Raw genomic sequence first — 11,014 nt, forward strand, 5'->3', positions numbered from 1 at the left:
AGTGTCCAGATGAAAAATGATATTTTACCTTTACACTGAGCACCACAGATTGCCCATTTAATAAAGTGTTTTAGTTCTAGTTCCAAAAAAGTTGGGTAAAACAGAATGCAATTATTTGCAAATATCAATGACCCATATATTATTCACAGTAGAACATAGAACATTAAGTAAATCATTTTTACCATTTTATGAAAAACAAGCTTTGGGACCAGAAAATACAGCAATATGTCTGCATTTGCCTTGACATATGGCTCCTACTCTGCATTATTCAGCTTTAACCTGCATTTGTGGATTATGTGGTCAACTGAGTTTTCATACACATTGATTTCTAGATGTGCTCCTGAGCCCATGCAGTGATTTTCAGCACAGCCAGTTATAATGCATTGGTTCCTGAGGGCCCAAAGATTACCAGCATCCAGTACTGCCTATGGGCCATGTCCCTTGCACTCAGAGATTTCTCCAGATTCTCTGAATGTTTTGATATATATTATTGGGTATATTATATATACCCAGCCATGTGAGTTATTTGCAGCTGTATTCTTTTATTACCACATACTTAACAAGCCTTTATTAAATGGTAAAAAGTCTTACTGTCAACATCTGAAATGTCTTTTATTTTATATTGTAAATAAAATATGCATCTATGAGATTTGCAGATCATTGCAATTTTTTGTATTTTTATTGTACATTTATTTAGATTTTACACAGCACGCCAACTGTTTTGGAATCGGGGTTGTACTACATGCTACCAACAGACTCAATCAGTTTTACAATTCCCTAATGTCATTCATTTGTACTCTGTTTTAAGATGGCTTATGCTTGGCTTCTGACTGGTTGACAGCTGGTTTCCATCTTTGCCAGGATTTTCTCAATTGTAGGACTTTAATTAAAAAGACAAGTGGCAACAGCGCAGTTCAATGAGACAGTCTGTCATCCAAGCTGTCATTTCTGTAACAACGTAGTTATCACTCAGGAAGCAGTTTAAATAAGTGCATGAATTTATGCACAACAAGAAAGATAATGTAAAACTGATTGTGGTGCATTAATCGTTTATTTTTTATTTATTTATTTAAAGTTAAACTGCTTGTTAACTGCTTGTTTAAACCTACCTCATAAGAAAGCTGGTGCATAGACAAAACAAGGTGTTGTTGAGTGTGTTTTAAATGAAGAGACAAGCGTCAAAGATAATGTCAGTTCAACCACAGCATTTACAGCATTTTAATTAAGTCCACTGAGAGCTATGTACCTGTGGCTGTTTGGTGAGCTTCAGAAAACAGAATTGATTTTGGCTTTGAAATCTTAAGGGAGATGGATTTTTTTTTTTGTGCCGCCTGTTATCATATTGAAGTTCCTTCAACTTTTCTACTTTCCAGTGGAGTCCTCTAGTCCTCAATCCCAGCTATACCATATTGCACTTTCTAGGAGCTAACAAGGTATCCTGGGTATACTGAATGTGCTGCATGGCACTGCATGATGCTGTTTTTAATGTAAATGTGACTTACGACTGTGTTAACAACACACTGCCCTGCTGAAAAATTCACATCAAGACTGGCTTTTGCTGGTAGCTGTGTTTGGTTGGTCTAAGCTGGTTTTTACTGGCCAAGGTGGTTGAAAAGGTGGCGGTCATCTAGGCGAAAACATGCCCAATATTGTTAAATTAGCTGGTTAACTAGCTCTTGAGGAGCGAATCGTATTTTCAGAGGTCTCAAAGGGAGCGCTGGTTTAAATCTTGGGTCATGCTTCCTGCCATCAGCAGCCGGAGTCCGAGAGAGAGCAAAATTGCTCTCCCTGCTCTCCCAGATTGATGGTGTTTTCTCTCCTTATCACTCCAAGCATGATGCTCTTCAGCACAAGTGTCTGCTAGCTGATGTATTAGAGCAGGGGATCTGCCTCTTTCCTCTGAGTGCATTGTCTGCCATGCAATAGTGCAGCAGCGGCAGCTGTAAAAGAAGCAGTGGATGGCTTCATGTGTATCAGAGGAGGCATGTTCTTCACCCTTTAGTGCTGGGGGCATTTTCTGTGTTTAAAGTTCTTTAATTTTCCCAAACATCGTCAGTGCGCCTTATAATCCAGTGCTCCTTATGTATGAATTTTATCAGTCAGGTTGTTAGAAGCAGTAAAGCCACGCCGCTGAAGTCCAGCATTATACATGAGTTTCAGTTCAGTTCCCCAGCATTAAACTTGAGACTGGAGCAGGATTACCATAAGTCGTTAACTGCGCTAAGATCTAGCTATTTCGCTGTTCAGAGATGGGTATTATCGGCCTGTAGCCTGCTGCTAACCCCGGCTAGCACTGCTAGTGCAACTTTAGCATTACCCATTTAAACTCTTTCGCTGTTCAGAGGGGAGTATATCGGACTGTAGGCTGCATGTTTATTGTGTTAAAACAAGCTATGTGAGACACACCGCTAGCTAATATCACCCTGGCTTAACAGAACACTTAGCATTCCTTAGTGTAGCGTTGTCCGGCGGCATGAACCATTAACTATGTCTAGCCCTAGCAATTAGCTACTAATGCCTTAGTGGAAATCTGGAAAAATAAACGAAAGCACTCTATTCACCTAAATAAACAGTTTTCAGGGGAGAAATCTGTGTAGATTAATATCTAGCGCTCGTTTAAATTTTTTATATATTTTTTTTTACAGTTTTGTTAACTTAGCTTAGCTTAGCTTTACAGGTCTCGCCACCCAGTGATTGATGTTGGTTGACGGTCATGGTCAACAACCAATATGATCAAGCATGACCAAAACCATTGCAGACCAGCTAAACAATCAAACACAAAACACCAAACATACCCTGTGTTGGCCAATATCTACACTTGATCACCAACTTAACCAGTTGGACCATTTTGAGCTGGCCTTGCTGGGTTTTTTTTCAGCAGGCTACATCACCCTGTGTGTGAATCGTGTCTTATTTCTGCTGTCTAGCTGTTTGGTCTCTGTTATTATGTGTGCACTATGTCTGTTGAGTATTGTCTGCTTGGTTTAAATGTACATTGATTTTCTTACAGTATTGGTTCTATGTTTTGGTAGCTGAAGTGTTTTAAAGTGCAGAAATCTCAGGGTTGTAGAATGCTGACACTGAGAAGTTTGCTTAATTAGACTGTGCTGCCATCTGTAGGTCATGACCAGTAGATGCTCACTCTGGCATCTCACCTAAGAAAGGCAGAATACAAAACAGAGCAAATTACAAAAAAATAAAAGTCTAATTTTATATTTGACTATCCAGTAGGATTGCAACATGGTATGATTGTCTTATGGTCTTATTGTCTTATGATCCCCAGTTTTATGGTCTTGAGCATTGTACAATTCTTCCTCTACTTCTTCTTATTATTTATATACATGATAGTTGACTGCTATAGTATTTCATATTGTATTATTTTGTTGAACACAAGCCTTGCCATAGCTAAAATCTTGAAACTGAAATTGAAAATAAATAATATTAAATATAAGAAAGCTACACATTAGGCGAATATTTTTTTAACTCTTTTATTTCCATCTTATGATTATTTTCATTATGTATTAATTCACTGATTTCTCAATCAATCAATCCAATGTGTATTTTTTAAAACTCTATAAACAACAGCAAATAGATGGGATTCTTAGTTTGGTTGCATTTTTTCTAACACTGATATTAAGCAATCATACATTATCTGGCTAGCTGGCGATGTGTGAATACCTGACATGGTATTCTGCTACATCTCAAGCACAGGCCTGTATACTAAGACTTCTTCTAGCAGTCTCTGTATGTAAAGATTTACAATCTCGATTACATTTCCATTATGAGAAACAAAAATGGTAATTAATCGTCCAGCACTATATGATGGTATACCTAACAAAGGTACAATATTTCACTGCAATCCTACTATACAAGTGAATGATCAAGCCATTTTAACTAATAGACACAATAAACTATTGCGACTCAAATGATCTTAATTGTTTATCAAATTCAAGTGTAAATAATTAAAACATTGTCTCTTTGGAGGATGATCAGAAAATATATTGAGATCTTTTGAGTTTTATCCTCCAAACATCTTGTTCAGTGTGTTATTGCTACAACATTGCATGTATGCATATGTGTAAAACAGTACTTTACTGGTCCATTATAGATGCCCAATTAACACTCAAGTGACATTCAACCAACATTAACCTGATTTTTTTTTTATCAAATGCAACTGAACACTCGGCTGAATGTAAATTATCCTTAACACTGCTTAACACTAACCATAACCTTAAATGCAGTAACAGTAATCCTAACATTAAAACCTAAACCTAAAATTTGAATCTTAACTCTTAAAGGTTAAGGTTAGGGTATAGAGTTAGGATTAGGTGTATGATTGCATTCAGTAGAGAATCAATTACATTCACTGTATTTAAATAAAAAAATAAATAAAAGGCACCCTTAAAATTGTTTAATTTCCCCCAAAAACGCCAGTACGCTTATAATCCAGTGCGCCTTATGTATTAATTCTACGAGTCTGGTATTAAGAAGCAGTAAAGCCACTCCGCTGAAGTACATAGTTATAAGTTTGAGTTTGCAGTGAAGTTTCTCCAGCACTAAGGCTGGGTCCAGAGGCATTACCATGTTAAAGCAAGCCATGTGGGATGAACTGCTAGCTGGTAGTGCCCTGCGTTAGCGGCTAACATTAACATCCAGCACTCAGTTGACTTTAAAAAAAATGTTTGTTTTTTTTAAGAATTACATTTTTGTTTTTTACATATATGCCTCCCCCAGCTTCCCCATTAGAAGGGAAATGTGGCACTTGTTCACTTCGATGTAGACGTCCTTAATAGTGTCACTTAATGCAACTTAATAAGCGGGTGTGCTATATGAATTAAAATAGACAAGAAACTAGACATTCATTGATAGTGCACCTTATAGTCCAGTGAGCCTTAATAATCTGAAAAATACGGTAACTGTGAATTCAGTTGCATTTAACGGACATTTAGTTAAATGTTAGTTCATCATCGACGAGGCATCAACAATGGATCGTCTAAATAAAGTGTTACCAGAACAACACTGTAAAAGTTTTATTAGCTACGTCACTAATTAGTACAATTCCTCTTCTGAATCTTCTTCTCCAGGGTCGTCAGTTGCGGGGTTTCCGTGGCTTCTTCAGCAGGAGTTCCAAGTGTTCTGTGGACACACATACTGGTGTTCCACCGCGCAAGCGATCCATAACCAATCACCTGCTGCGCAGAACTGCTAGTGCACCTGCAAAGGGTCGCAAGAAAACCAAGATGGCGCTGTCTGAGACCTCGCTGGACAAGGACAAAAACGACAGCAATGGGGACCTCAAGCAGCAGGCTGTGGAGAAGAGAGTCGGTCCAAGAATGGCCCTCCAGCACCGGCCAGCCTCCATGCCCCTGGACAGGCTCCTACAGAGCAGACTTACCCTGTCTTCCCCTGAAACAGACGGAGCCGACCCTGGTGCTGACACAATAATTGGTGAGATTTATAACCATATTTTACAATCAGACAGCTGATATTAATTACAGTGTTATTTAATTTTATTTAAGAAGCACTGACATTATTGAATATTAGATGTAATAGAGCCACACACCTAAAAGAAAGTAAAAATATACAGCAGATTCCAAAATCGAACTGTCCAGCAGAGGTGGCAAGTAACAAAAGTATAAGTACTGATGAAGCACCTGTTTTAAAAGTACTTTTAAAACATGCATTGTGGTGCAGTCTCTTTTTAGAGTGGATGGATCTTGTGATTTTAGCAAAGACTTTGTTTTCTTTTTTAGTATGTCAGCTCTCTTAACTTTTAATTCTGTGTTATGTGACGTTTTGTTTTAGAATAAATATATATGACGCGGTAGAAATGGTAGCAGGTACTTATTGATGCTATTTATTATAATAGTAAGCTGCTTTAAATTGAAAGAAAAAAGTCTTAAGGACTTGCTTTAATATTTTTGTTAAGTAAGCTTGTTACGTTTACTTCTACTCCCTGCATATCACAAGTGAAATCTGTACTCTTTACTCACTATGTTTTTATTATGTTTTTTTATTAAGTTTCTTTATTGCACATTAATTAGGCAGCAAATTAAATAATTGAAGTTTTGGTTTGTGTGAAAAACAAACAAAACTGAGCTTCTGTTCTGACGGATAAATGTGATGCAAAAGTGATGAACTGACAAAACGTAATTTCTGGATTTTATTTCTACCACCAGTTTTTAAAACTGGAAACCAACACAGTTAAACATGAGTGTTTTTTTATTATTTGAACTTTGGTATAATGTCTACCTAATAATATAATGCCAAAAAATAAAAACAAAATAAGGTTTACAATAAAAGACATAAACAGGCTATTAATGACCATCAGATGTTTAGAGTATCAGAGCTGAGAACCAATTATTATCACATTTAATATCTGTAAACTGAATTGAACTGGCAAACTCAGTAGTTTTATTAGCTTAGTTTTTGCTGTACAGTAAAGCAGACATTAAAATGTCATGATGCTGCAGCTCTGGCATAAATCATTATTCATACTCTCAAAGCTTTTCTTTAAAAAACATTTTCTAGCTTGAGTATTTATACTTTTACTTACAGTAGATATGGGACTTGAGTACTTCTGCCACCTCGGCTGTCCAGACAAAGCAAATCCTAAATCAGTAAGGTGAATTATAGATTTTGATATATCTAGTAAACATATCCTTCTCTTGTATCATGCCTGTGAAAAGGTCATATAATGTTGACTCATTGCAATTTTCAATTCACGTACTCTTCATTGTTTTTCAGCTAACTGTGCTGTTATTCTTTACTAACCCTCGCTTTAAAGTATTTCAGACTTGCAGGCTTTTCTTCCTCAATACTTTAACTTGCCTTTGTCTTGTTCTGTCTTTACTGTTGTTCCTTCTTTATAGTAGAAAACTGACTAGGAAACCCCTACAGGTAATCCACAAGCCTTACTCAGGTTGACTCATCCAAAACATTCCAGTATTACATCTTTTCACTGATGTATTTCTTTTTTTTATTTCTAAATGTTTAAAAAATATATTGTGTGTGATGCTTCATTTATGAGACAAAAACTGTATCCAGTCATATCGTCCAAAGTGTTCAGAAATTATTTTTGGAACATTAGTGATAAAAACAAAAAAACAAAAAAAAATCAAGATTTCATTTCCAACCTCCCCCTCACAGTCGTACTTGGTGGTACATTCCATTTGTCTTTGTGTGCTTTTGTTGAATTTGGTGTTGTTAGACGTAGTCGACATGCTGTGACTGCTACTGACTCTTCACTATGATGTCTTCAACAGATGCATTCCAATTGGAGAGACCCAGGTCTATTTCTCTGGATCTGCTCATCGAAACCTCTGCCCACAAAGACCCTGACGATGCCCTCATATATGAAGTCATCCAGGACAATCCCACAAAGTCTGAAGAAATGGGTGAGGCCTCATACTTCGTCATTGGCGGAAGAGGTGAATCTACCACTGACAATGACCTCCCTGAACATCTAGACCATCGCTTCATCCAGCAAACCAAAGCTGAAAATTTTACTGCTTTTCAAAGGCTAACGGATAGTGTCTCCAGTCTCTCGGATCAACCTGACTGTCAATTTAGCTTGCAAACAGACGGGCCCCAAAGAGACATTTCCAAAAATATCAAAGCATCCAACATGGCTGCCCATTCTACTTCCTCCTTTTCAGGGGCTCATGCCCAATCTCCACTTCCTTCCACAGTGTATCAGCCTAACCAGCAAGGTCGAATGTCTATTCAGGACAGTGCCCTTTCCCGCCTTATTGATGCTGTCTCCTTCTGCAATGATTACGACACGTGTGGGTCCATATCAGCTCTTATAGATCAGTTTGAAATGACCAATGAACAAAGTAAGCTCAATCTGTCCAGTGGCTCAAACCAGACTTCTAAGTCTTCTAAACTGTCCATCCCACAAACAAACAACAAACTTTCCAGCACTCCACTGAAGATTATACAAGAATCCACTCAAAAAGCATCATGGCTTGCAGATAGATCCGTCCTGTCTAGTCCTGAAACCACTGAACCAGCTGTTTTTACAATTCTAGACGAAGAAGTGCTCTCTCCTGTCCCTATTTACGATACTATTGACCATACCATTGTCTGTAATGATTCAGAGACCAACTTGACAAAATGTGTGACATCTATTGGTAGCCGAGGTTCCTCCCCAAAATTGTTGCCTGTTGAAAGGGCAAAAGACGGTAACAGTGCCTGGATACCGTATAGAGATGAACACTATAAAGACCACCACCAGTCTACTAGGTCTTCCAGTATCTTGGCATGTGGAGGTTACAGAGAAACCTCAGTAAACAGTACAGTCTCCGACCGCTTTCTTATGTGTCAGGGTTCAGCTAGCAGTAGCTTGATGGAAGTGGAAATCAACGTGGATGGCGATCCTCTGGATACTTTGACCCTGGCATCCTCATACCAAGACCGTCAGTGGAGCAGTGATCTAGGACTCTCAAACCAGCTTTCTCCTCTCCACAGACTATCATATAAACCTTCATCCTCAATCCATAATCCCTATATACCTTCTCCATCAAAATCCTTGTATAAACCCCCTGGCATTGCCCACTCTGCAGAGTCATCACCCTTTTATAGGCCTTGCCAGCGCCCTTCACCACACAAGCCTCTTGTCTCCAGCACTTTGCATCAGCATGGCCATGCCATTACCAAACCCCAGTCAGACCCCAAGTTTTTCAGCTCTGCTAAATTTCAGTCTGCCAAGTACAACAATGACTCTTCCAACAACAGGCACTGGGAGACTAGGGAGAGGAATGACTTGACCTGTAGGACAGAGCACTTGCAGAATGGGTACTCGTCTTCTGACTGTCTTCTAAGGACTCAAGTTAGTAACCCTCCACCAGCGAGGGATTCCTACTTGCCGGTCTCTGATTGTGATATGAAGTACAGTTCTGTGGAATATGGAGCTAGCTTTGCTCCTCCAAGGCAATATTCCATGCAACAAAGCCAAGCCTTAAAACCAACCCCTCCTGAGGGCTACAATGGAATCTACCTTCCTCAGACTCCTAGTCCATGTAAGTCCAAGAGTCTGGGTGACTTGACATCTGAGGACATCTCTTGTAACTTCCAGAGCAAGTACAAGGTCATCAGCCGCAGTTTCATCACTCCTGCCATGCAAGAACAGAGACGGAAAAATGGCTTGGCCAAACGGCCAAACTCTACTGACCCCTTGACTGAACAACTTCGCAAACTTGTGACATTGGAAGAGACGGATTGCCACCGTCCTTTCCACAAGCAGTTCCAACACACTCCCAAGCCTCTGTCAGTGCTCCCTCCAGTTCCAGCCAGTTCTGCAGTTTCTACAGAGGACCAGGAGGACCCTCCTCCATTCCTTTCAAGAAGGCTATCCTCTCGAAGTCAGAGTCGGGTCCGCCACATAGCCAGCCGTGCTAAAGAGAGACAACAGGAAGCACTCAAACGACCTGTTGGGGGCAGCTCTGAGGTGGTGCTTCGCAATAAGCCAGTTTCCTCTCAAAATCTCCTCATCAACAGGCATTCTACCGGTTCCTACATCGCCGGTTACCTGGAGCAAGTGGGGCCAGAGGATCGGGGCTTACCTGAGGGTTCCTGCACGACACTCCATTATGGCTACAGAGATCAATGTTATGCTGATGACTCTGTGCTGCCTTCCGATTCCTGCCCCACCTCCGAACCTGAGGTTTACTTCTTGCTGAGACTTTGACTTTAGCCTCTTCTCTCTGTCTTGCCTGTACTTGTACTTGCTACCAGTGTGATTTCACTTCTAGTTAGAAACAGTTTATCAGTCTCTAAGGTACTAAGCTACTCACACTCTACCAGCTTATTGTCGAATATAAAGTGCGCTTTGAGAACACAAGTCCAGAGACTAAATGACCTAAATCAAAGCTTCCAGCGTTGTGTAAATAGTACAGCAAATCCTGATCAGTAAGTTTTTGGTCCTAGATGCACTACACCAAATTGCTACTGTATCAAGCTACTTTTATCTCTGTCCATCTGAACCATGTTATGTGTGTAAATGTTCTTGTTTGGAAAAAAGTATTTACTGTAAAGGAAAAAAAATAACCAGGCTTACTGAGGGTTGTTTTTTAAAGACATTTTGTCTGGGTCTTCGATTTGTCTCTTTCTAAATGTCAATCAACCGATGATTCTTAGAGGGGCCTCTATTTTAAAAGGTATCTTTTCTTCAGTCTTCCTGCACCCCTGTTTTGTTATTTGTAGGTCTGTGTTTGTTGTACATATATTGGCTAATTTGCCTTTATTTAAGGCCCTATGGGTTTTCTGTTTGAAACTGAATGGTGGTGTTACATTTCTGAAACAGCATGTGGACCGTGGACATGTTGAGCATGACTATGCACAGATGGGTAGATGTATCTGTGCCCTGATTTTGCATAGAACTCTTTGCTTTATTCCATGCAACTCACAAGAGAAACCTGCCTGCTCAGATCTGCTTGCTCTCACTCTCTTAGGCATGCATTTTCAGATTAATATACACTGCTTCGTAATCAGAAAAAAAGAAACTGTGAGGTTAAAGTTTTATTTTTGTAATTGCTTTGATACAGATTTCCAAAAAGAAGAAGATAAATGGTCTAAATATTTGTTTTTTTTTTTCTTTCCTTTTAAAAAGGGAGCACTGGACTGAGAAGTCACAGTTATGGGTTACACACTGGACAAAGCAATGGTTTTGTTGTTATTGTTTTTTTTTTTTGTTTCTGTGTTAAAGGGTACCCAGATCATTCTTTTTATTATTGCTCATCGAATGTCTATGAGCATTTTCCTACCAATGCAATAAAATTCAGTTTGACATTAAATTAATTGACTTGTGTGTTCAAACATCATTTTCTTTTTTTTTTTACTCTTGTGTTGCCTTGTGTTCTATGACTTTATGCAAAGATGAGTTATAAACTCTTATGCAAAGGTAATGCCTCCAGAGATGTGATGCCTCTCAAATTCAAATTTCAATTTCAAATTCAAATTCAAATTTTAAGCTACATTTTTAAACTTTTAAACTACACAATTTAAAGTGCAG

General features: G+C 38.9%; 1 protein-coding gene across 5 annotated transcripts in view; it reads left to right on the forward strand.

Moving 5' to 3' along the window:
• The window catches only part of plch1 (phospholipase C, eta 1), a 150,075-nt gene extending 139,279 nt beyond the window's left edge, over nt 1–10,796 (forward strand). For 2 of the 5 annotated variants that reach the window (XM_049483585.1, XM_049483586.1), the window contains 3 exons: nt 1,374–1,433; nt 5,085–5,448; nt 7,266–10,796. In XM_049483585.1, coding sequence (XP_049339542.1) covers nt 1,374–1,433; nt 5,085–5,448; nt 7,266–9,691 — 2,850 coding nt within the window. In that variant the 3' untranslated portion in view covers nt 9,692–10,796. Of the gene's footprint in view, nt 1–1,373; nt 1,434–5,084; nt 5,449–6,872; nt 6,901–7,265 lie in introns of all 5 variants that reach the window. The other 3 variants (XM_049483588.1, XM_049483589.1, XM_049483587.1) reach the window with 3 other exon arrangements.
• The last annotated feature ends 218 nt before the right edge of the window (nt 10,797–11,014 follow it).

The sequence above is a fragment of the Astyanax mexicanus genome, chromosome 9 (genome assembly GCF_023375975.1).
Source record: "Astyanax mexicanus isolate ESR-SI-001 chromosome 9, AstMex3_surface, whole genome shotgun sequence".
Taxonomy (NCBI): Eukaryota; Metazoa; Chordata; class Actinopteri; order Characiformes; family Acestrorhamphidae; genus Astyanax; species Astyanax mexicanus.